Raw genomic sequence first — 26451 nt, forward strand, 5'->3', positions numbered from 1 at the left:
GTGGCCTGGCATCTGACTTCCCATGTTCGATGTCCTTTTCTTTCGTATTACAGGACCTGACCATGCCTCAAATTTCTTTTCTTTGGCTTCTTAATTCCTACTAGTTCTCCCTGAAGTAAAACCTGTTTCCTGACAATTTCCAATTTGGTTTTGTGACATCACAGAACGACTCCAACTATTTCAAAAGCTGGTACATTTTTTTTTCCATTGTTTTTTTTTTAAATTATTATTTATTTTAATTTATTTTTGGCTGTGTTGGGTCTTCATTTCAGTGCGAGGGCTTTCTCCAGTTTCGGCAAGCGGGGGCCACTCTTCATCGCGGTGCACGGGCCTCTCACTATCGCGGCCTCTCTTGTTGTGGAGCACAGGCTCCAGACGCTCAGGCTCAGTAGTTGTGGCTCACGGGCCTAGTTGCTCCGCGGCATATGGGATCTTCCCAGACCAGGGCTCGAACTCGTGTCCCCTGCATTGGCAGGCAGACTCTCAACCACTGCGCCACCAGGGAAGCCCCAAGCTGGTACATTTTTAAAAGCAAATTATTCCTTTTATTTTGGGCTAGGGAACGAAGGTGTGTAGCTAAATTAAACTCATTTAAAAGAGTCCCCAAAGGCTGGAAATTGTTTCTTTAATTTCTAGGATTTTGAAGGTTTTAGATCCTGATGTGATAGTAACTGACATATCTAACTCTTTGCCTCCATTGAAGCAGGGGCTCCAGTATGTCATTTCCTTGCCCCAGAGCCTAACACGGCTCCCTTGGGTATCTGTAATCTACAGCACAGGGGAGCTAAAAAAGTTCTTAGATTTGTTCCCATCAACACCCTTCCTTCCCTACAGGAATGAGCGTTGCCATTTCCTGCCCTCCCACCTTCATGGTGAGTCAACAACTTTCAACACTCCACTTCCCAACAACTTGGAAAGAAAGTGATAATAATACTTGACATGTAAAGCCCTTAATTGCTTTAGAATCATCCCCACTAATGGATCTCACTGAGTTCTCCTAGCAAACCTACTGGCTGTGGAGCAGAGGGAATGCTGTTATTCCCACTTCACAGAGACAGGCTTAGACAGGTGGAGGGACTCACTCCAGATTTTGTAACTTCTAAATTGCAAGGTAGGGATTTGAACCCAGGTCTAAATGACCTGGAATCCTGGGTTTGCCCCACTTGGTCACAGTTGCCTCTCAGGGTTCAAAAGCCATGGGCATCTCCCAACACCAAGTCCTCATCCCTCCATCATGTCTTTGCAACCCTGCCTGCCCTTCTCCAGGCAGCTCTCAGTCAGGACCCCTCACTTCTCCCAGCTGCAGCCTGGCCGGCCTCTTCTCTCCTGACGGCCCACTTGATTCCCACTCCTGTGGCTCTGTTCATGCTGTTCTTTGCTCTGGAGAACCTGTGCCTTCTCTCCAACACCTCCTTCTCCATGACTTTGCTATGCCCCTTCCTAACAATGCCTTCGAATCTTGTCTTTCCATGGAGACTCTGATTTTATTTGGTCTTGTGCTACTTCCTAAAAATTCCTTGAGTTAACTTTGTCTCCCAACTAGATTAGAAATTTTCTTATGGGAAGACAGTGGTTTTGCTTCTGCATTAGAAGGCCTGTCGGTGTGCGGACACCACTCATGCTGGCTTGGGAAAGCCAGTTATTAGGCTTCAGGATTGTGCTGGTTCATTTCACAATGGTAGTTTGAAATCAGCCACAGTGGGAGTATTTATGCCACAGATGTTGGTAAATCAGCACTCCCCAGCCCTCCATTTAGGAGGGCTGGTTGGTGAACCTTTACCACCACACCACTGTCATAGGCTGATAATTCAGATTATTTTTTAAAAAATTACCCCAATTATCCCATGGTCCCTAACTGATAAGTGGGGGAAACAGAAATAGCTCTTATCTGTTTACTTCCCCCCTGGAGAAATTATTCTGCCCCTGGATTTATACTCCATTGTATTGAGGAAATGTTCGTGCACTCATTCTTGTTTAAAAGTCAGAAGCGCTGTAGGTGCCACTCAGAGTGGAAAGAGGGGCCGAGCTTCCCTTTGCTCAGGCTGTTTAAAGGGAATGGGGTGGGCCCGGGGGGTTCTCAGGCTGGACGGGGAGGCTGAGATCCCTTGTGACAGTGATATAAGACCCAAAACCCAGACTTTGGGAAATGCATGGAAACAGAACTCTTGTCTTCTCATGAGATTTTCCTGTTGCAGAAGAGAGTGATGCCTTGTGAATGGACTTCACTGGAGGCTGTGCACGTTCCCACACATTGTCCTAGAGGAGGGCAGATCCTGGGGCAGTCAGTGGTCTATCAACTCCAGGAGGCGACAGAAATCCCAGGGGAGGAATGCACCGGACGCTTGTTCACCACAGGAGATACCAGAGGAGGGAGAGAGCCTGAAAGGCTGTGGTTGTACTTATAAAGCAGATGGGGGCTCAGAGCCATGGTAGTTTGGAGAATTTATATAAATGCGACCTCATGTGTACCCTCATTGAGGTGGAGGCACTTCATATATATTCTCTCAAAGAACAAAACCAGTTCCTTTGTATTCCTCAGACACCCTGCATGATGCTGAACATGGCTTTGAGGTTCACCTCCTCCCTGACCCTGGTACCAGGGCACTGGGATAATCTGAGGGTCAGCTTAGTGGCTCAGAGAAAAGGGACTGCCCACAACGAGGCCAGGTTTTGAATGGCTGCCATTCTCAAGGTGGGCGTCTGGTCAGAAATCCATGCTCTGCATGGAGATGGCCTCTTCATTGTCCCATCTCAGAGAACTCTCCCCTCTCTCCAGGCCTTGGTCCCACTTTAAACACAGAAATTAGTTCAGGATAAGACTGAGCCAAAATATGATGCCTCAGATATGTTCATTATCCCTTTGGTTTGAAAGAATCAAGGGGATCACTCATAATAAGGCATCTGATTGTCATACTTTGTATGAAATTTAAATCCTTTAAGCTAAGTCTGAATTTCTAAACCAAAGTGTGCTCTCTCCAGTTTCTCAGTTCTGACTGCAGGGGACTCTGGCAGGACAGTGATGGGAGGTCCTTCACACATTTTCCACTCTATTTTCTGTCTTAAATCCTGCCTTCTAAAAACAGACTCCTTCTGTTTGTGAAAAACGGAACTGGTATTATCCAAAATTCCTATCTGTTTTCCCTTAAGACCTCTATACCTCCTCCTTATGGATAGTGACTCCTTCTTTCCAAACAGTTTCCTACAGTATCAGTCACTGGTCCAGGAAGCTACAAGGCATTCCGTTGCTCCAGCAGCGAATCTTGTTTCTTGAAACAGTCAGACTCTTCTCCTCTGTCCCTCTCCCCTCATCTATATTCTTGCCAGATAGTTCCTATGCTCCAACCCAAATGCTGGGATTGCTGAGTCCTGGTCCTTGTCAATGCCCTTCTTATTTTCTCTCTAGAGGTGTGTCCGTTCATCATAAAAACCTTTCCCAACTCTGACCGCCCCATCACGTCCTCACGTCCTCTCGGTTCTTATGTAAATGTATCACCTGGGCTCAGGGCTGGAAGTCAGGGGACACAAGTTCTAGTCCTGGATGTGCAACTAACTAGCAACTTAATTAACTTCCCTATGCCTCCCTTCCTCTTCTAACAACTGGGGATGCTAGCAGCAGCCTCATAGGGCTGAGATGATGCTAGAAGGAGAGGATCTCAGTGTAAGGGGTTATTGTCATTATGATGACATCTTGGTGAGCTCACATTAACTTGTGTGGCTCTGTACCTCACAGGACCAAGGAAAGGCAAGAGAGAGCCAGCAAATGCCAGACGAAGCAAGTGCCAACCATCTCAGACCACAGTTGGAAAAATACAGGCAGCCTTAAGACGGGCTCGGCCTCTGTAACCTATGTCAGTGTCTACACGGACACAGACTGGAGCGTGCTAATGGTGTTGGCTGAGCTGTATTGGCATGCACATGTGTGTGTCAGGGTGTGTGTGAGCATGCACATGTGTGTTCTAGCACATGTGGGAGGCATGCATATGCGTACAAGTGATTGTGTGGAGGCATGCACGTGTTCACGTGTAGATCTGCATATCGACTTGGTGCACAAAATTGATTTCAGAGTGAAAACAAAATATTTTTATTTCACAGTTTGGAGTTAAGGAACAGCATTTGGTGTTTTGTTCTTTAACGTTCCTCTATATATCCTTAGTAGAGCTTTTGTATTCCCACTCCCATTGAAAAATCAGGTAGCTGTTCATCTCTTTGGCTGATGGGGAAAAGAGTATGGCTGACAAAGTCTATTAGTAAGTCTTAAATCTTATTTTAGGCATAGAATTTTTTTTTTTTTACTTCTTCCCCAAATTTCAGAGAGACTAGACTACTGACTAGACACCTTGAAAAGGAATGAATTTTATGTCACCCCTCTCTCTGGCGGAGATACAACTGAACAATCAAGTGACTGGCATGCAAGTAAAGAAAAGGAAAAAGATACCGGAAGCCTGAATAATTGAGAAACTCATCAGTATCCAGCAGCCAACCACTGACTTTGAGCCATATCTCAAAGTAGTGCTGGCTGGTGAATAGAAGTGGGGGGGCTGGACTTGGGTTCCAATCCCCACTCGGATACTTTTTAATGGTGTGGCTTTAGAAAGGCTATTCAACCTCTCTTCACCTTTAAGAGGTCGACAACAACGGTGGTAGATACTGCACAGGGGAATGGTGAGCCCCGAATTAGATAACACAGGTGGAGTGCTTGACACATACCCATTTTCAAAGATATTAAGCAAACATGCATTTCCCTGGGTTTTGGCTCCAAGCCTAAGCAAAAGAGGTGTGAGGCTTCTGTGAAGGTCGCTATTGCCTTTCCTCATTTAGGCAGCGACGTGGTCCAAAGCATGTCATGCCTCCTGTCCTCCTTCCCGGATCCCCCATCAATGGCTGACCAGGCAGGACCCCCTGTCACCCTCCTTCTCACTTTTCCTGTTCCTATTTGTCTCCAGGTCATCAACTGGAGCTGTGACATTTCTTCTCTAAACTTCTGGGCCTTCCTTAGTCATGTCCCTATTATCTCCTTGCTCAGTGCATACAGGTAAAAATAAAAATGCTTTACATCATCAAGAACTTTGGTTTCCTCATTATGAACACAAAAGAGTAGGATTCTCCCTCCCACCCCCACCCATTAAGGTGTAAAGAGAAGTCAGTCCTCCTTTCCAGAGAGATCTGAAAGGAGATCCAGGACCATGCACAGATTCTGGGTCATCCCGTGGGATAGGGCTGCCAGATAAAATACAGGATGCTCCATTAAGTTTGTTTGTTCTTGCTTGCTAATCAGGCAACCCTGCACTGGGGGCTCCCTGCCCACACCCTGATTGCTCGTGCTTAAGAAGCTCAGTGCTACCCACCTGTGAACCGCAGCGCCACACACGCTGGAGTAGGATGCATAGACGTCAGTGCCATAAACGTGGTACCTGGGGTCTTGGCATCCTGCTGGACATTTCACAATGAACTCGGGATTGATTATCTTTCCAGCTCTCACATCACAGTTGATCTGAGGCACAGCTGGGAATGCAAAATGAGGTCAAGATTACACCTTGTGGTATCAGCTTATATATGGGGTGACTGTTAGGTCATAACTATTCATTTACTTAATCTCTAAAAGCCAGAACCTGGGCTGACCCTGGATCCCCTCCGTATAATGAAAGCAAAGAGGTAATTAGGACACTCCTCAGACCAAAAGAGCAATCACCATCCACTGCATTTAACCTGCTGAGAGCAAGAACAAGAGGCTCATTCCTGTGCTTATTCGAACAATTAATTAATTGAAGAAGAGAACGCGGGGAAAAGACCTGCCTCCAGTGGTCAGAAATGTCAGCCTGAGTCCGCGATTAGAGAATACTGGTTTTTCAGTTGCTCTGGAGCTAGCCCAGGAAAAGAGGAAACTCTCAGAAAACCTCGCAGGAGGAAGAAAGGTATTCGGAAAGGGCAAGCGAGAGAGCATGGGCCTTGCGTCGGGACCAGCCGGGACAAGGTGGGCTGCTGCAGCAGAGGCCCCGGGCTGGAGCCTGCGGAGAGCCTGGGGATGGGCAGGGCTGGGCCAGGTGAAGGAGGCTTGAGTGCTTGTGTTCTGTGCGGGAGGTGGGACTCGATGGAGGGTGTTTGGACAGGGGAGATAGATAATGAAAGTGATCTTTTGTCTCGGTCCTAGAGGCTGGGTCCTAGCTCCAGGGTCAGGATGGGAGTGATCTTTCCTCATCCGCCTCCACACTCGGTGGAAAGCTGGGGACTGCCCTGCTAGGCATCCGGGGGAAGCTCATTCATTCTGTCCTCCCTCCTCTCCGGCTTGGTGACGCCATTGACAGGCTAGCAGCATTCACTAGGCAAGGCTGCGTTAGCCCGAAGCGTGCTTAGGGGATGAGACAGTGTAGATGCTCTAGTGGCAGTACCTAAGAGGGGGTGTGGCTGCATCTTCCCTGAAAAAAATTTCCCTCAAAAACTCCTGAATGAAAAGGTCTCCTAGAGGATCCTATACTGATGTCTGGGAGCTAGGAATAGATCCTCTAGAAGGGACTCTGAAACATAAGCACTATTCAAAGAGTAAGCAGGCTCAGGAGGGATCTGGAAACCACCAGATGGGAGGGCTGCCTGGCGGAGATGGGGTGTTTGGCCATAAGAAGGCGAGCATTTGGAGGCAAATATAGCTGTCTTCACACGTAGGACTGTCGTGTGCTATGACATCAGAGGACTGAGCTAGAACTAAGGGGGAGATTTTCTATGGAGGCATTTTTTGCCAAAAAGAACTTTCTAGTAAATGAAGTTGCCCTTGAAGGAAGGGGCTGGAAGTATGCAAGCAGGGACTGAACAGTTGAAGAGGGGATGTCTCCACTGGGTGGGAGGTAGAAAGAAAGCCCCGCCCAGTGGTAAGAGCCTGTGATTACAAACATGGATTCAGGATCTCTGCCAGGCCACCCATCCTCTAACTGGGTTACTGAGATGGTCTCAGAGTTGTTAATAGCTTCCAGCTGTATCCAAAATGCACTTTTTTTTTTTTTTAACCCTTATGTATCTGAATGGAGCAGAGTTGCATTTCATTCAGACTGGAGAGAGAACTAAAGTTAGAACTCCTGCTCTTTTCCTAACACCCCTCCCAGACAATCTTGGCCACGCAGGGCTGGGCCAGCATGGAAGTCTTTCTCCTGGGAGCCCGGGGGCTGAGTGTGATCACAGGCTAAAACAATTTGTGGTCCACATTAGGGAGGGAAGCGCTGCGCTTAAAATGGTTTTGTGGTTTCGTTCTTCCCACCACAGGCTGCTTCCTCTCCAAAGTTATTTTCTTTTTATCTTTCATTCTTTTAAACCCTGATACTCAAGGCTGCATTGACTATTTTGAGTCTTGGATTATTGTTCTAAAATGCCAGTTTTGGGACTGAAGATGCCTGTGTAGTCTCTCCTTAAATTAGTTAATTGTTGGATCACTGGGTGTAACTAAATGCTTTCAGCTCTCCTCCCTTCCACAGATCACTGTCCCACTCCCGAATGCATCTCCTCCCTTAGATGTAAAGAAAATGGAAGCATTCCTTCTCAGCTCTTAGTTACATGAAATAGGAAGTGACGAGCTCTGTGACCTGGGATTCAATTTGGATGTGACTTTGTCACCCTGAGAGTTTGGATCTCCTGGTAGGCCAACCCAACTCTTCTGGAGTTGTAAACTAGCTCTATCTAGAAGCTTATTGCATGAGTGTCATACAATGATCCAACCTATTGCAAGAAAGGTGCAGATGCGGTAGAATTTTCCATGAAATAGTTGGTTTAAAAAGACAAGGGGAAAAGTGTCGCATGGGAATATTTTGCTTCCGGCTAATCAATTCCCACCCCTCCCCACCCCGCCCCTTCCTGTAGGGGGAATTTGTTTTTTGTTTTTCTTTTTGCTTTGTCTTGTTTTTACAAAGGCCTGGGCAAGCCCTTAAATAAGATCTGCTGCTTTATCTGCACCCAGCTGGATTAGAAAATTTGGTGAATTAGCTCATCCCACGGGGTGGGGGGCTGTAAAATGATATCAAGCACATATGCTCATGCACTTTGGAAGAACAGGGTACAATGACAAAGTTGGCTAAAGGTCAAATATTTGTTCAATTTGTACAGAAAATTCAGCTGGAGAGAGTGAGCTAATTACAATTTCAGAGTAATTGCCAAAATCATTGGAAAGTGTAATGTCTAAATCCAGCTGGCAAGAAGCAGCATCTGCATCTTTTTTGGCTGCTCTTCTTTGAGTATATGGAAACCACGATTTATTCTTTTACAGTATTTTCTCAGTTATTTGTGAAGTAGTCTGTTTTCTTATAACCTTCCAGGAATCTTCCATCCATCCACTTAAAGCCGAAATGATATGATTTATCTTTGCATTTACTCTGAATACATTTGAACTATTCCATCTTACAGCTTAGGTCTTCCTTTTCTCTCTCTTTCTCTTCTGTCGTATAGGTTCATTTTCTTTCTCTCTCTTTTTTTTTTTAACATCTTTATTGGAGTATAATTGCTCCACAATGGTGTGTTAGTTTCTGCTTTATAACAAATGAATCAGCTATACCTATACATGTATCCCCATATCTCCTCCCTCTTGCATCTCCCTCCCACCCTCCCTATCCCACCCCTCTAGGTGGTCACAGAGCACTGAGCTGATCTCCCTGTGCTATGCGGCTGCTTCACACTGGCTATCTATTTTACATTTGGTAGTGTATATATGTCCTTGCCACTCTCTTACTTCGTCCCAGCTTACCCTTCCCCCTCCCCGTGTCCACAAGTCCACTCTCTATGTCTGTGTCTTTATTCCTGTCCAGCCCTTAGTTTCTTCAGAACCATTTTTTTTTTAGATGCTATATATATGTGTTAGCATACAGTATTTGTTTTTCTCTTTTTTTTTTTTTTGGGGTGCAGAGTAAGTTTTTTATTGAAGTACAGTTGATTTACAATGTTAATTTCTGCTGTACAGCAAAGTGACTCAGTTACATATATATGCATTCTTTCTCATACTTTTCCATTATGGTTTATCACAGGATATTGAATTTAGTTCCCTGTGCTGTATAGTAGGACCTTGTTGTTTATCCATCCTATATATAATAGTTTGCGTCTGCTAACCCCAAACTCTCAATCCATCTGTCCCCCAATGAATTCATTTTTTTTAAACATCTTTATTGAAGTATAATTGCTTCACAATGGTGTGTTAGTTTCTGCTTTATAACAAAGTGAATCAGCTACACATATACACACGTTCCCATATCTCCTCCCTCCTGCATCTCCCTCCCTCCCACCCTCCCCATCCCACCCCCCCAGGCAGTCACAAAGCACCGAGCTGATCTCCCTGTGCTATGTGGCTGCTTCCCACTAGCTATCAGTTTTACATTTGGTAGTGTATATATGTCCATGCCACTCTCTCACCCTGTCACATCTCGCCCCTCCCCCTCCCCATATCCTCAAGTCCATTCTTTAGTAGGTCTGTGTCTTTATTCCCATCTTGCCACTAGGTTCTTCATGACCATTTTTTTTTTTCTTAGATTCCACATATATGTGTTAGCATACTGTATTTGTTTTTCTCTTTCTGACTTACTTCACTCTGTATGACAGACTCTAACTCCATCCACCTCATTACAAATACCTCCATTTCATTTCTTTCTATGGCTGAGTAATATTCCATTGTATATATATGCCACATCTTCTTTATCCATTCATCTGTCGGTGGACCCTTAGGTTGCTTCCATGTCCTGGCTATTGTAAATAGAGCTGCAATGAACATTGTGGTACATGACACTTTTTGAATTATGGTTTTCTCAGGGTATATGCCCAGTAGTGGGATTGCTGGGTAGTATGCTAGTTCGTTTTCAGTTTTTTAAGGAATCTGCATACTGTTCTCCATAGTGGCTGTATCAATTTACATTCCCACCAACAGTGTAAGAGGGTTTCCTTTTCTCCACACCCTCTCCAGCATTTATTGTTTGTAGACTTTTTGATGATGGCCATTCTGACCAGTGTGAGGTGATACCTCATTGTAGTTTTGATTTGCATTTCTCTAATGATTAGTGATGTTGAGCATCCTTTCTTGTGTTTGTTGGAAATCTGTATATCTTCTTTGGAAAAATGTCTATTTAGGTCTTCTGCCCGTTTTTGGATTGGGTTGTTTGGTTTTTTGATATTGAGCTGCATGAGCTCCTTGTATATTTTGGAGATTAATCCTTTGTCAGTTGCTTCGTTTGCAAATATTTTCTCCCATTCTGAAGGTTGTCTTTTCGTCTTGTTTATGATTTCCTTTGCTGTGCAAAAGCTTTTAAGTTTCATTAGGTCCCATTTGTTTATTTTTGTTTTTATTTCCATTTCTCTAGGAGGTGGGTCAAAAAGGATCTTGCTGTGATTTATGTCATAGAGTGTTCTGCCTATGTTTTCCTCTAAGAATTTGATAGTGTCTGGCCTTACATTTAGGTCTTTAATCCATTTTGAGTTTATTTTTATGTATGGTGGTAGGGAGTGTTCTAATTTCATTCTTTTACATGTAGCTGTCCAGTTTGCCCAGCACCACTTATTGAAGAGGCTGTCTTTTCTCCATTGTATATTCTTGCCTCCTTTATCAAAGGTAAGTTGACTATATGTGCGTGGGTTTATCTCTGGGCTTTCTATCCTGTTCCATTGATCTCTATTTCTGTTTTTGTGCCAGTACCATACTGTCTTGATTACTGTAGCTTTGTAGTAGAGTCTGAAGTCTGGGAGCCTGATTCCTCCAGCTCCGTGTTTCTTTCTCAAGATTGCTTTGGCTATTTGGGGTCTTTTGTGTTTCCATACAAATTGTGAAACTTTTTGTTCTAGTTCTGTGAAAAATGCCATTGGTAGTTTGATAGAGATTACACTGAATCTGTAGATGGCTTTGGGTAGTATAGTCATTTTCGCAATGTTGATTCTTCCAATCCAAGAACATGGTCTATCTCTCCATCTGTTTGTATCATCTTTAGTTTCTTTCATCAGTGTCTTATAGTTTTCTGCATACAGGTCTTTTGTCTCCTTAGGTAGGTTTATTCCTAGGTATTTTATTCTTTTTGTTGCAGTGGTAAATGGGAGTGTTTCCTTAATTTCTCTTTCAGATTTTTCATCATTAGTGTATAGGAATGGAAGAGATTTCTGTGCATTAATTTTGTATCCTGCTACTTAACCAAATTCATTGATTAGCTCTAGTACTTTTCTGGTAGCATCTTTAGGATTTTCTATGTATAGTATCATGTCATCTGCAAACAGTGACAGCTTTACTTCTTCTTTTCTGATTTGGATTCCTTTTATCTCTTTTTCTTCTCTGATTGCTGTGGCTAAAACTTCCAAAACTATGTTGAATAATAGTGGTGAGAGTGGACAGCCTTGTCTTGTTCCTGATCTTGGAGGAAATGGTTTCAGTTTTTCACCATTGAGAATGATGTTGGCTGTGGGTTTGTCATATATGGCCTTTATTATATTGAGGCAGGTTCCCTCTATGCCTACTTTCTGGAGGGTTTTTATCATAAATGGGTGTTGAATTTTGTCAAAAGCTTTTTCTGCATCTATTGAGATGATCATATGGTTTTTCTCCTTCTGTTTGTTAATATGGTTTATCATATTGATTGATTTGTGTATATTGAAGAATCCTTGCATTCCTGAGATAAACCCCACTTGATCATGGTGTATGATCCCTTTAATGTGCTATTGGATTCTGTTTGATAATCTTTTGTTGAGGATTTTTGCATCTATGTTCATCAGTGATATGGGTCTGTAGTTTTCTTTTTTTGTGTGACATCTTTTTCTGGTTTTGGTATCAGGGTGATCGTGGCCTCGTAGAATGAGTTTGGGAGTATTCCTCCCTTTGCTATATTTTGGAAGAGTTTGAGAAGGAAAGGTGTTAGCTCCTCTCTAAATGTTTGATAGTATTCGCCTATGAAGCCATCTGGTCCTGGACTTTTGTTTGTTGAAAGATTTTTAATCACAGTCTCAATTTCAGTGCTTGTGATTGGTCTGTTTATATTTTCTATTTCTTCCTGGTTCAGTCTCAGAAGGTTGTGCTTTTCTAAGAATTTGTCCATTTCTTCCAGGTTGTCCTTTTTATTGGCATAAAGATGCTTGTAGAAATCTCTCATGAGCCTTTGTATTTCTGCAGTGACAGTTGTTACTTCTCCTTTTTCATTTCTAATTCTATTGATTTGAGTTGTCACCCTTTTTTTCTTGATGAGTCTGGCTAACGGTTTATGAATTTTGTTTATCTTCTCAAAGAACCAGCTTTTAGTTTTATTGATCTTTGCTATTGTTTCCTTCATTTCTTTTTCATTTATTTCTGATCTGATCTTTATGACTGCTTTCCTTCTGCTAACTTTGGGGTTTTTTTGTTCTTCTTTCTCTAATTGCTTTAGGTGTAAGTTTAGGCTGTTTATTTGAGGTGTTTCTTGTTTCTTGAGGTAGGATTGTATTTCTATAAACTTCCCTCTTAGAACTGCTTTTGCTGCATCCCATAGGTTTTGGGTCATTGTGTTTTCATTGTCATTTGTTTCTAGGTATTTTTAAATTTCCTCTTTGATTTCTTCAGTGATCTCTTGGTTATTTAGTAATGTATTGTTTAGACTCCATCTGTTTGTATTTTCTACAGATTTTTTCCTGTAGTTGATATCTAGTCTCATAGCATTGTGTTTGGAAAAGATACTTGATACGATTTCAATGTTCTTAAATTTACCAAGGCTTGATTTGTGACCCAAGATATGATCTATCCTGGAGAATGTTCCATGAGCACTTGAGAAGAAAGTGTATTCTGTAGTTTTGGATGGAATGTCTTATAAATATCAATTAAGTCTATCTTGTTTAATGTATCATTTAAAGCTTGTGTTTCCTTATTTATTTTTGTTTTGGATGATCTGTCCATTGGTGAAAGTGGGGTGTTAAAGTCCCCTACTGTTATTGTGTTACTGTTGATTTCCCCTTTTATGGCTGTTAGCATTTGCCTTTTGTATTGAGGTGCTCCTATGTTGGGTGCATAAAGATTTACAATTGTTATATCTTCTTCTTGGATTGATCCCTTGATCATTATGTAGTGTCCTTCTTTGTCTCTTGTAATAGTCTTTAAAGTCTATTTTGTCTGATATGAGAATTGCCACTACAGCTTCCTTTTGATTTCCATTTGCATGGAATATCTTTTTCCATCCCCTCACTTTCAGTCTGTATGTGTCCCTAGGTCTGAAGTGGGTCTCTTGTAGACAGCATATATATGGGTCTTGTTTTTGTATCCATTCAGCCAGTCTGTGTCTTTTGGTTGGATCATTTAATCCATTTACATTTAAGGTAGTTATTGATATGTATGTTCCTATTACCATTTTCTCAATTGTTTTGTGTTTGTTATTGTAGGTCTTTTCCTTCTCTTGTGTTTCCTGCCTAGAGAAGTTCCTTCGGCATTTGTTGTAAAGCTGGTTTGGTGGTGCTGAATTCTCTTAGCTTTTGCTTATCTGTAAAGGTTTTAATTTCTCTGTCAGATCTGAATGAGATCCTTGCTGTATAGCGTATTCTTGGTTGTAGGTTTTTCCCTTTCATCACTTTAAATATGTCCTGCCACTCCCTTCTGGCTTGCAGAAAGATCAGCTGTTAACTGTATGGGGATTCCCTTGTATGTTATTTGTTGCTTTTCCCTTGCTGCTTTTAATATTTTTTCTTTGTATTTAATTTTTGATAGTTTGATTAATATGTGTCTTGGCGTGTTTCTCCTTGGATTTATCCTGCATGGGACTCTCTGTGCTTCCTGAACTTGATTGACTATTTCCTTTCTCATATTAGGGAAGTTTTCAACTCTAATCTCTTCAAATATTTTCTCAGTCCCTTTCTTTTTCTCTTCTTTTTCTGAGACCCCTATAATTTGCATGTTGGTGCATTTAATGTTGTCCCAGAGGTCTCTGAGACTGTCTTCCGTTCTTTTCATTCTTTTTTTTAAATTCTGCTCTGCAGTAGTTATTTCCACTATTTTATCTTCCAGGTCACTTATCCGTTCTTTGCCTCAGTTATTCTGCTATTGATTCCTTCTAGAGAATTTTTCATTTCATTTATTGTCTTGTTCATCATTGTTTGTTTGCTCTTTAGTTCTTCTAGGTCCTTGTTAAACGTTTCTTGTATTTTCTCCATTCTATTTCCAAGATTTTGGATCATCTTTACTATCATTACTCTGAATTCTTTTTCAGGTAGACTGCCTATTTCCTCTTCATTTGTTTGGCCTGGTGGGTTTTTACCTTGCTCCTTCCTCTGCTGTGTGCTTCTGTGTCTTCTCATTTTGCTTAACTTACTGTGTTTGGGGTCTCCTTTTCACAGGCTGCAGGTTTGTAGTTCCCGTTGTTTTTGGTGTCTGCCCCCAGTGGGTAAGGTTGGTTCAGTGAGTTGTAGGCTTCCTGGTGGAGAGGACTGGTGCCTATGTTCTGGTGCATGAGGCTGGATCTTGTCTTTCTGGTGGGCAGGGCTGCATCTGGTGGTGTGTTTTGGGGTGTCTGTGACCTTATTATGATTTTAGCCAGCCACTCTGCTACTGGGTGGAGTTGTGTTCCTGTCTTGCTAGTTGTTTGGCATAGGGTGTCCAGCACTGTAGCTTGCTGGTTGTTGAGTGGAGCCGGGTCTTAGCATTGAGATGGAGATCTCTGGGAAAGCTTTCGCTGTTTGATATTATGTGAAGCCAGGAGGTCTCTGGTGGACCAGTGTCCTGAACTCAGCTCTCCCACCTCAGAGGCACCAGCCTGATACCCAGCCAGAGCACCAAGACCCTGTCAGCCACATGGCTCAGAAGAAAAGGGAGAAAGAAAGAAAGAAAGAAAGAAGGAAGGAAGGAAGGAAGGAAGGAAAGAAGGAAGGAGGAAGGAAAGAAAGAAAGAAAGAAAGAAAGAAAGAAAGGATAAAATAAAGTTACTAAAATAAAAAATTATTAAAAATGAAAAAGTAATAAAAAACAAACAAACAAACAAAAAATGGACAGACAGAACTCTAGGACAAATGGTAAAAGCAAAGCTATACAGACAAAATCACACAAAGAAGCATACACATACACACTCACAAAAAGAGAAAAAGGAAAAAAAAAGTATATATAAAAAAGAAAAAGGAGAGAGCAACCAAATCAACAGACAGATCTACCAATGATAATAAACTCTAAATACTAAACTAAGATAAACATAAAACCAGAAACAAATTAGATGCAGAAAGCAAACCCCAAGTCTACAGTTGCTCCCAAAGTCCACCACCTCAATTTTGGGATGATCCGTTTTCTATCAGGTATTCCACAGATGCAGCATACATCAGGTTGACTGTGAGGTTTAATCTGCTGCTCCTGAGGCTGCATGGAGAGATTTCCCTTTCTCTTCTTTGTTCACACAGCTCCCGGGGTTCAGCTTTGGATTGGCCCCACCTCTGTGTGTAGGTCTCCTGAGGGCATCTGTTCTTCTCTGAGACAGGATGGGGTTAAAGGAGCGGCTGATTAGGCGGCTCTGGCTCACTCAGGCCGCGGGGGAGGGAGGGGTATGGAATGCGGGGCGAGCCTGCGGTGGCAGGGGCCGGCATGAGGTTGCAATAGCCTGAGGCGCGCCGTGTGTTCTCCCGGGGAAGTTGTCCCTGGATCTCAGGACCCTGGCAGTGGCGGGCTGCACGGGTTCCCAGGAGGGGAGGTGTGGATAGTGACCTGTGCTTGCACACAGGCTTCTTGGTGGCTGCAGCAGCAGCCTTAGCATTTCATGCCCGTCTCTGGTGTCTGCGCTGATCGCCACGGCTCGTGCCCGTCTCTGGAGCTCATTTAGGCGGTGCTCTGGATCCCCTCTCCTCACGCACCCCGAAACAGTGGTCTATTGCCTCTTAGGCAGTTCCAGACTTTTTCCCGGACTCCCTCCCAGCTAGTTGTGGCGCACTAGCCCCCTTCAGGCTGTGTTCACGCAGCCAACCCCCGTCCTCTCCCTGGGATCTGACCTCTGAAGCCGGAGCCTCAGCTCCCAGCCCCCACCTGCCCCGGCAGGTGAGCAGACAAGCCTCTCGGGCTGGTGAGTGCTGGTCGGCACCGATCCTCTGTGTGGGAATCTCTCCACTTTGCCCTCTACACCCCTGTTGCTGTGCTCTCCTCCGTGGCTCCAAAGCTTTCCCCCCGCCCACCCCCCGTCTCCGCCAGTGAAGAGGTTTCCTAGTGTGTGAAAACATTTTCTCCTTCACAGCTCCCTCCCAGAGGTGCAGGTCCCATCCCTATTATTTTGTCTCTGTTTTTTCTTTTTTCTTTTGCCCTACCCAGGTACATGGGGAGTTTCTTGCCTTTTGGGAAGTCTGAGGTCTTCTGCCAGCGTTCAGTAGGTGTCCTGTAGGAGTTGTTCCACATGTAGATGTATTTCTGATGTATTTGTGGGGAGGAGGGTGATCTCCACGTCTTACTCCTCTGCCATCTTGAAGGTCTCTAGGTTCATTTTCATCTCTCTTTGGGTTTCATGTCAAAAGTGCAGAAATAAGACTTCCTTCAGAGGACAGGTCAAAACTAAGGCAGCTCAAGAAGTGTCCATCTCAGGTTTGAAGGGAGCAGGAAGACACTGATGTTGCAAATAAGACTCAGGGGACGGGGAATGGTGCATCCCCACTATTAACCTTGGGGGAGAACTTAGAAGTCATAAGAAGGTTTACTCCCAGGAACATTTGGAGAAAGCAAGAAGAGAGCCTCTTCCATTCCTTCCTGAGTGGAGTTTTGTTGGTGGAAATGAGAGAACCCTGGGCTAAAGTCACAGAGATCCTGGGGGAGCCCAGAACTGCTTGAGTGGAAACTGCACAGAGACCTATTCCTCAGCCATCTGCTCTGCTTCCCCTCATATGATTCCTCAAGGTTACCTTGCCTTCTCATGGCCGTTGTGATTTTCTCGACAGAGCTCACATTAGAGCATCTCAGAATCTGCCAAGGATTCCTTCCCAGAGGCCCTTGGCACCAGACACAGGGAAAAGAGAACTATTTGCAACCCGATGGTTAGAATGAAAGGATAACCTTTAGATGCTGCTCACTGAGGTCGTGTGTCTGCTGTACTGATCTCAGAGTGTTCCTGGGCAAAACTGGTACTGTTTGAGCCACTATCTTCATGCAACATTGGAATCTTAGAGGCACAGCTGCAAATGTTTCTGCTGTAAGTTGGTTCTTCTGCCTGACCTAATAACAGAGTGATTATTGGGTGATGTCCTACACAATAAGCCAATGATGTTGAGGCCAAATCAAACTGTATAATCTGTTTCTTATTTTCCATTCACCTTTTCAGTGAATGGGGCTTTCAAGGCAAGTCACATTGCTTCGGGAAAACAAATTTCTTCATCAATCAGAGGCGGCCATTGTAAGCTTGCCTCTTGGCTGTTAATGAGAAGAATTATTATAACATAAAAGCACTTATGCATAAACAGTTTTGATATGAAACTTAATTTTGTTCTACTGTGATATTCAACTAGAGTAAAATTCTATTTTTAAGAAAACTATGCAAAAATGTTAATTTAATGAAATAAAATGATCATCAAATAAAATTTGAAGATGAATGATTCCTTCTCCTGACACCAGCGACCAGATCATGTTAATTCTTCTTTGGTAGCAAATTCTTTTGCAAAGCATTCTTTTCCATTTTTATTTTTTTTCTTTTTTAAAAAATATTTATTTATTTATTTGGCTGCGTCGGGTCTTAGTTGCGGCGTGCGGGCTCTTCATTGCAGCGCGTGGGCTTAGTTGCCCCATGGTATGTGGGATCTTAGTTCCCCAACCAGGGATTGAACCCATGTCCCCTGCATTGGAAGGCAGATTCTTAACCACTGGACCACCAGGGAAGTCCCTCTTTTCCATTTTTCTTAAAAAGTCTTTGACTATGTTGAGTCTTTTTTAAAAATTTATTTTATTAAATTATAGTTGATTTACAGTGTTGTGTTAATTTCTGCTGTACAGCAAAGTGCTTCAGTTATACATATATATATATTCTTTTTCATACTGTTTTCAATTATGGTCTATCACAGGATATTGAATATAGTTCCCTGTGCTATACAGTAGGACCTTGTTGTTTATCCATTCTATACATAATAGTTTGCATCTGCTAATCCCAAACTCCCAGTCCTTCCCTCCCCCACCCACCCTCCCCCTTGGCAACCACGAAACTGTTCTCTATGTCTGTGGGTCTGTTTCTGTTTCATTGATAAGTTCATTTGTGTCATAGTTTAGATTCCACATATAAGTGATATCATATGGTATCTGTCTTTCTCTTTCTGACTTACTTCACTTAGTATGATAATCTCTAGGTCCCATGCTGCTGCAAATGGCATTATTTCACTCTTTTTATTTAATGGCTGAGTAGTATTCCATTTTATATACACACACACACACATACACACACACACACACACACATACACATACCACATCTTCTTTAACCATTCATCTGTTGATGGACATTTAGATTGTTTCCATGTCTTGGCTATTATAAATAGTGCTGCTATGAACACAGGGGTGCATTTATCTTTTTAAATTATAGTTTTGTCCAGCTATATGCCCAGGAGTGTGATTGCTAGATGACCACATTGAATCTTTGGTCAAAAGCTATCAATATCTTTCTGCTGCCTTGAGGAAAAATTCCAAAATCTTTAAGGCCTTTCCACAGTCCCCTCCATGGAACTTCTGGGCTTGCCAATACTGCTGCTGGTACTTTTCAAATGCATGTTATCTTGCAAACTTGGCTTGTATCATTCCTTACACCTCGAAGCCTTTTTCCTTTCAGCTCTTCAAATGCTACTACTTTTTCAAGGTCCCAGTTTGTTACATTTTCTTTCATCTACTAGACTATACACTCCATGGGAGCAGGAATTTTTGTGTGTTTTGTTCGTTGCTGATCAACAGAATGTCTGCTGGATGAATGAAGGGATAAATGGAACCCATCCATTAGCAAGTCCTGCTAGTTTTATTTCCAAATCTGCAATTTCTCTCTGCTTTCGCCTTGGTCCAGTTCACTGACATTTCCTGTCTGGACTATTAACACAATAGCCTCCTAGCTTGTCTTCTTCTTTCCATATTGCTCACCCTTTGCCTCAGCCCTTTCTCCATTGAACAGCCAATGTGATACTTTAAAAATGTAATCACATTTCATCATTCTCCTGCTTAAAACCCCTCATTGGTTTCCTGCTGCCCTAACGTCCAAGCTCCTTAATATGTTCCACAAGGCCCTAAAGGATCTAGTCCCTGTATTCCTCTCTATTTACTCTCCTACCATGGTTACTTGGATGATGAGAAGTTACCAGCCAGCAAAGGTCTAGGAGGACCTTCCAGGCAGAAAGAAGAACCAGGGCAAAAACCTTGATGTGGGAAAGGGCTTGGTGGTTTGAAGAACATGAAGGAGGCCAGTGTGCCTGGAGCACAGTGTGTGGGCTGGGGGAGGTCCATGATGAGGTCTGGGGAGTCAGCAGGGGTCACATCACATGGGCACTGTGTGAATTAATAGTCCCACTGTGACCAAGGTGTCAACAGTTGTTTTTGCTAGAACTCTTTTCAGAACTGCACAATATTATTTTCAGAAGCAATTTCCTTTTTCTTTTTGGAAAATTCCATTTTTAAAAGTTGGGATACCATTCACATACCATAAATTGGTCCTTTTAAGTGTACAATCAGTGATTTATAGTATATTCACAAGTTTGTGCAACCATCATTATCTAATTCCATATCTTCATCATCTCAGAAAGAATCCCAGTTAGTAATGTCAAAAGAGAGACAACAGGCCCAACATAGAGTCACTCGTGCAAAGCTCACGTTACCAAACCGAGACAATGCCTAACCTAACTGCAGTTTCATTCTTTCCCAGGAATGTAATCTTAACAAGTCCATCTGGAATTTCCTGGTCAGCACCAGTGAGGTAATCCACCTGACAGACTGCTGTCATCCTCTAAAGGAAGGTGACGTTGCCTGAAACAATCAGCTCTGCTAGAATAGTTCCCTGGTTCCCTGACCAGGGATCGAACCCTCGCCCCCTGCAGTAGAAGCTCGGAGTCTTAACCACTGGACCGCCAGGGAAGTCCCTAAAAGTAACCTACTTTTAATTTAGAAAGGATGTAATACACACTTTTTCACTTGACTCTTACAAAACCCTGAGAGGCATATTGTCCTCATTTTGCAGAGAGATAAGTTTATTTGTTCAAGCTCAGGTACCAGGAAAGTGGCAGAGCCAGGCCCTGAACTCATACCCTCTGGCTCCAGACACAGAGCTTTGCCAGCTCCACCTGGTTGCTTCTCCCATTACTGAAGAAAATGAGTTAAATGGTTGCTTCCCTACTCTAATCCTACGAGGCTTTTCTGAACTTGAAGATCACTGACAACCACTAGTGGGTAAATATAGGATATGTCTTGTAAATAGGTTGTCTGTCTGGGTGTGTTTGTGTGTGTGTGCATTTGTGTGTGTGTCTGTATACATCTGTGCATGTATCCCAAACACCTGCAAGGCAACTCTTCTAGTGCAACTTTCCTTGCATTCTTTGCCTGTTATTTCTGAGAACTGCCATGGCAGAGCTTATTCAACTGAAAATCTACAACACAGAGAGAGTCCACCTCCCTTCTCACCCACACACCAGAAGGAGGGCTAGAGAGTTAATCCACTTCCTTTTTCATGGTGTGAGAAACGGCACACACATCAATCTGTGTGGAGAACACACTGGTATTGGTACCAAGTGTCTAAGGAGCAAGCAAACATTGGGGGTTCCTTACAAGTTGCTATAGCTAATGACATGTGAGCCCAGTGAAGAAGCTGTGCGCTTGCTACACCCAAATCCTACAGTCACAGAGCTGTATGTCTTCAACAGTGTCCAATGGACTCAATAACCAAGTCCCAGAACAATTACCTCTTCCTGCTGAGGCAGTACCTCTGGGAATTATCCACCCTTTCCAGGTTGATTGCAAAAATCTTTCCATGCCTTACATGGTATTAAGGTTAACTTATTGGAGAGAACTATGTGAATTAAAGGTTATACATTTCACCCCAAGTTAAGACTATTTCAACAGACTCCAATGTAATGGAAGTATTTCAGAACATGGCTTCACTGCCTGTGGGGAATATCTTGCTGTTTATCTTGCTGACTGTTGTCTTCATCATGTCGATTTCCTGCTCAGAACACTTTCAGTGGTTCCCACCCTCTAAAGAATGGCAAAAAACAAAGCTTCTCAGACTGGCATTGCCTAGTCTTAACCCACCTTCCAGCTGCATCTCCCACGACTCCCCAACGCTTAAACACAGTCACGCCCCTCACTGTTTCCTGACCCCATCTTCCCCATGACATCTGGGCTTAGGGCACCTCGAAAGCCCTTCCACCTACCTCTGCAATTCCATTTATTTTTCATATCCTACCTTAAATGCTCCTTTAAGAAACTAGTATGAATCCTATTGTAGACCCCTTGTTATTCTTTTGTAGCATTTACCACATTTTGCTTTATTTTACAGTGTTTTGTTTTATTGTTGTAATTCGTCCAACAAATACCTAATGAGCACGAATTATTTGGTCTAGTTGAGAAGACAGACTGTATTAAAAAAGCTCTTAAAATAATGTGCAGTAAGTAGACAGCAGAGGAAGTGTAGCATACACAGGAGCCATCTAAACTGGTTTTTTTGTGTGTTGGCAGTTGGTGTTGGGTCCAGGAAGGCTTTCCTTTGCATAAGTTTATTTTACCTTATACAGGATGGGGTGCTCACTGAAGTCAGAGACTTTGCAGGATGGACAGGCAATAAATTGTTGGAGTTAATCATCACAGCTCTCACCTGTGTAACACTATCTCATCTGACCCCACTTTAGGCTAAGGCCATTGCTTCTGGAGCTCTTCTGGGGCTTCCTTACATGTAGAAAAGCTATTGAGGAGATTTTACAACTTAAAAGCTTTTCTCTCTCTAGCACAAACACTCTGCCAGACAGGGATCGTTCTAGAGTTGTTGGTAGACATAATTTATGGGGAAACATATGATGTGTTTATTACAGTATGGGCTAAAAGGTTCATGAGTTGAAGAGTAGGCCTTTTTCAAATGTGGAATCTAACATAAATGAAGTTAATCCTTAAAATCTATAAGGTATCTTGACTGCCTTAGGAGAAGTGTTTTATGAACTCACCTAAACCCTTCAACCATTATTTGTAGCCTTCAACAGTCAAGAAAAGTGCAACCACGTTTTGGTCATTTGTTAGAAACTGCTTGAGTAGGTTTAAGCTGACTAAATATACTAGTGAGGTACCTGTGGGTAAGATCGGATCTATGGCTCCCAAACATAGCAGGAAAATGAGAGCCTTGAAAAAGTCACCTCTGTAAAGAAACTTGGTAAAACTCTCATTCTGTACAGTATGGTAAACTTTACCCTGCACCATACAGCAGGTTAATTTACTAAGACATTAACTTATGCTTATTCTTATTGTATTTTTCCCCTTACTATTCTAAGAAGGTAGTCAGACTTTTGTGTTCTCCTATCTCTGGAGCTCAAGGTTGCAAGAGAGGGCAGGGGTTGCCTGGCAACTCTCCCTCAAGGTTCTGGGAATTAGTTGCTCGGAAGCCTCCTCGTTTGAGGGGATTGGGCTTGGTCAGCCCAAAGAGTGATGGAGAGAAAATGACCTTCCAAGACAGGGAAGGTGGGAGTGGGCAGGTAGGTCCCGGTAAGGGAAATGCCCCTGTTCCCTACCAGCTGCCTTGGATCAACATCACTTTGGAACAGTACCTGATGTGGTGCCCCTCTGGGTAGAACCTTCGGCATAGGGCTTCCCCACATTTGCCAAGATCCCACCATTCATGAAACAATGGAGCTACTCAACTTATAGGAATAACATGTGCTTTGACACTGAGCAATGCAGGGGCTCTCTCTGAATGTTGTAAATTGCCTAAGGCTTCCAATGCCTGGAGCTGGGAGGGAGCAAGCCCTTGTAATGATGGAATTTTAATATCTCAGCCCTAGGCAACTGGCAGTCTGGAGTCAGACTTGATTTGATTTAGAAAATAAGATGCTGTGGTAAGCCAAGTGACAGAATAAAATTGTACCCAATACGACTGTGTACGTGAGAACAAAATACTAGCTTGGAATGAATGGTCATGTATGGGTGGGAGGAGTAGATCCGTAAGAACTAGTCCCATTTTTATTTTTTTTTTCATCTTTGCTTTCCCTTTTGTAAAAGCCCCATGCGAAATTATTTTCAACATGTACTACCTTTTTTGGCCCAAAGGGCCTCCAGTGGAGCTAACCAAGGTCCATAAGGACTCCTGGGGGCCATGGGTAGACCAAAGAAATAGAAAGAAGGAAAAGGAGATGAGAAGAAAAAGAAATGAGAAAGCAGAGGAAGTAGGGAGGAGAGAAAGTGACAATTACCTAAAGTAACAGTAACCGTATGCATAGACAGAATAGATGCACTAGTGTGGCATAAGGTCTCAGGCCAAGCCAAAGGATTAAGCTCATGCATTTACTCTTTTTTCTATTTTCCCACATTTCTTCTACTTTACTTCCTATTCAGTCAGCCCTTGATTATCTTAACACCTCATCTGCCTCTAGGCAATGGATACTTAATTCCTAAATGGCTAGCTTGCCACAAGGCACTGGAAAAGCATCTGGTGTTGAGCCTCACAGAGACCTGAGTTTCAAATCTGGCTCTGCCAACTCATGGTACCATGTCTGGTCACTAGATCCTCAAGAGCCGAAAGTAGTGCTATGTGTGTAGTAGGTGTCAGTAAACTGTCCTCTGGGCAAAACTCTCAAACGACCTCCTCCTTGTTATTTTACCTTCAGTCCTCTGGGTGGTGAAGACTTTTAGTCCTGAATAAACACTGGTGAAAACTGAGGGCTGGCTAGGAAAGAGGCAGAGGGCACTGAAGAGAACCCATGATTTCACATTCACATCTGTAAGCATCCCTGATCTTGGGTACGTCTAGTACAGCGGTTCTCAAATTTTACCAGGCGTCGGAATCACCTGCAGAGTGCAAGGTCTCCAGAATTCTGATCCTTGGATCCACAAATATTGATACTCACCTCCAGAAGGAGTTTAGGGGTCTCCAGGTATACAAAAGACACTCAGGAGGTCCATGTATTTATTTTTCCAGGAGTTAAGAGAAGTTGTAATTGTTCTGTCTTCTACTTCACTGTATAAGTTTGTGTGAAATTCTGTCCAGACTTGGTAGATACTTTCATCCTACCTGTATATGAATGTCTATCTGTAATGCTTACTCACTAATATATTGTGTACTCTCTCTTCTCTCTTCATATGCTGGGACAAAGGGATTTTTGTTGGGTTTTGTTGTCAGGATTGTTTTACTTCCCTAACACAGCCCTAACCATCCTACTCTTCTCTGAAAACCACCCTCCCAGCCTAGGCTGATGCAGTTAGAGTTTCTCTCCCAGGAACTTGGGATCAGGGCTGAGAGACATGGTCTGCATGAACCAGGGGGTTGGGGGGTGGATAGTGAGGCAGACATGCAGAGAGAAGCAGAGGCACCAATTCTTGAGATCTTTCCACCTGGGGTACAGTCCCAGTGAGTGCGAGCTGCCCTCCCCACCTTGGGTTCTGCGAGACACCTCATGTCATGTGAGCTACCTCATGTACTGCCAAAATCTTTTCTGCTTAAGCAAATTGGCCTTGGATTTCTGCTAACTGCACCTAAATAATCAGCACTCAGATATTCCCCATTGCCCTCATTGATGAACTGCAGATTCCTAGACACAGTAACAAAGCTCTTCACGATCTGGTGCCTGCTTACCCCTCCATCTCTTATCTCAACACATGCGCCTCCCACTCTATACCTCAGTCATATGGAACTACTTTTTAGCTCTTTCTCTTCTTCAGGGCTTAGGCATGCTTTTTCTTTCTGCTTGTAACACTCTTTTCCCCTCATCTTTGCCTGGTCAATCCCTATTAGGCCTTCAGATATCAGTGTAGGTGTGTCACTTCCTCCAGGAAGCCCTCCCAGATACATAGCTTTTTTCTCCATATTCTTGGAGTACCTTTAGCTCCCGAGTCCTAGCACTTACATAAGACACCATAATTGCCTGGTGACTTGTCTTTCTTCCTCTCTAGATTTTGAGCTCTGTGAGGGCACAGTCTGAGTCTCAATTGCTGTTGTATCTGGGTGTCTAACCGTACCTGGTACTTGGCCAGCACCCAATAAATACTTGTCAAGTGAATGAACGATGTGCCTCCCTTGCTATCAGTCACCTGCCCCAGTGGCAGATTGACAAGGTTGAACAGAAAAAATGAAAATTACTTTGGCCTCAAGGTATAGATTACCATTTGGAAATACTCCTGAGGTAAAGAATCAGGTAACGCCATAGTTTGGGAATATCCTATTACTTTCATTTTATATTTTTCCCTCTTATTTAATGACCATGACAGAGTTTCTCATTAGAGAAAAGGCCTCATGCATACATTGATTCAAAAGTGCTGTATCACTAGGGAGATTTTGAGAATAAGGTTAGAATTTAGCATATCAGAAGTTGAATCCATTTGAGATCTCTCAAAGAGGTTTGCCCTTGGGTCGTTTAGCACAGACTTTCATAGTCACTGAAAACTGTTGTCATGGTAATCATGGAACCTTTTATGAGTTAATGAAGATACTGGAAACAGCCCAAAGGAATTCATACTTGGGTGTGCATTTGTCTCCATATTAACCCAATCACTGTTTTGAACACACATCTGCCCCTGGCCTGATTCTCTCGGCTCTCCTTCCTGACAGGAATAAATAAACAACTGATTCCTTTTTAGTATTTCAGACTAGGAGGCTGTGGATGGCTGCCCTTTTGGTCTCATTTCAACAGGAAGTCCTGCACAAAGGGCTTAAAGGAACAGAAGAAAAAAAATGCTGCGTGAAACAAATCTCTTCTTTTATTTCAAAATTTTAATGTTGCTGATTTAAGGCACATAAATCTAATGCCTGTACAGAAGTTTCTTTTGTAGACAGCACAGAGCACTGAATATACCTAAAGTCTTTTTCTTATGGTCCTTCATAAATATACCTTAATTCAAGCGTCCATCAAGTCTACAAGTTTACATACAGATAGCTCAGTGTGCTCACAAGATTTGAGTGTGAGATTTTCCATTTATGTCCTGTCCTGCTAGTTCTTTCCCAATATCCATTCTCTCTTCTTTCCTAATAATAGTACTCCTTACTTTTAGCTAGGCATGCAGATGCTTGAAATCAAGACATTTCCTATTCTCCCTGAATTCTGGTCAATGGTATTTAAGTAGAATTGGTGTATTTGACTTCCTGGACTTGTCTTTAAAGGGAGTAAGTATGTGCCTTTCTTCATCCCTTCCTACTGACTGGAATGTGGACATGATGGATGGAGCTGGGGTAGCCATTCTGGACAATGAGTTGAGAGCCACGTTGAGAAAAGCAGAATGACAAGATAGAAGGAGTCTGTGTCCCTGAAGATTGTGAAGCTCCCATAAAAGCCCAGACTATGTTTACAGGAGAGAGAAAGAAACTTCAGTCTTATCTAAGCAACTGTTATTTTGGCTTTTCTGTCATCTAAC

General features: G+C 42.9%; 1 protein-coding gene across 3 annotated transcripts in view; it reads right to left on the reverse strand.

The window, feature by feature from the left end:
• The window catches only part of VIT (vitrin), a 126848-nt gene that overhangs the window by 61384 nt on the left and 39013 nt on the right, over positions 1-26451 (reverse strand). For all 3 annotated transcript variants that reach the window (XM_036874099.1, XM_036874098.1, XM_036874100.1), the window contains exon 4: positions 5346-5502. In XM_036874099.1, coding sequence (XP_036729994.1) covers positions 5346-5502 — 157 coding nt within the window. The remainder of the gene's footprint in view (positions 1-5345; positions 5503-26451) is intronic.

This window comes from Balaenoptera musculus, chromosome 13 (genome assembly GCF_009873245.2).
Source record: "Balaenoptera musculus isolate JJ_BM4_2016_0621 chromosome 13, mBalMus1.pri.v3, whole genome shotgun sequence".
Classification (NCBI taxonomy): domain Eukaryota; kingdom Metazoa; phylum Chordata; class Mammalia; order Artiodactyla; family Balaenopteridae; genus Balaenoptera; species Balaenoptera musculus.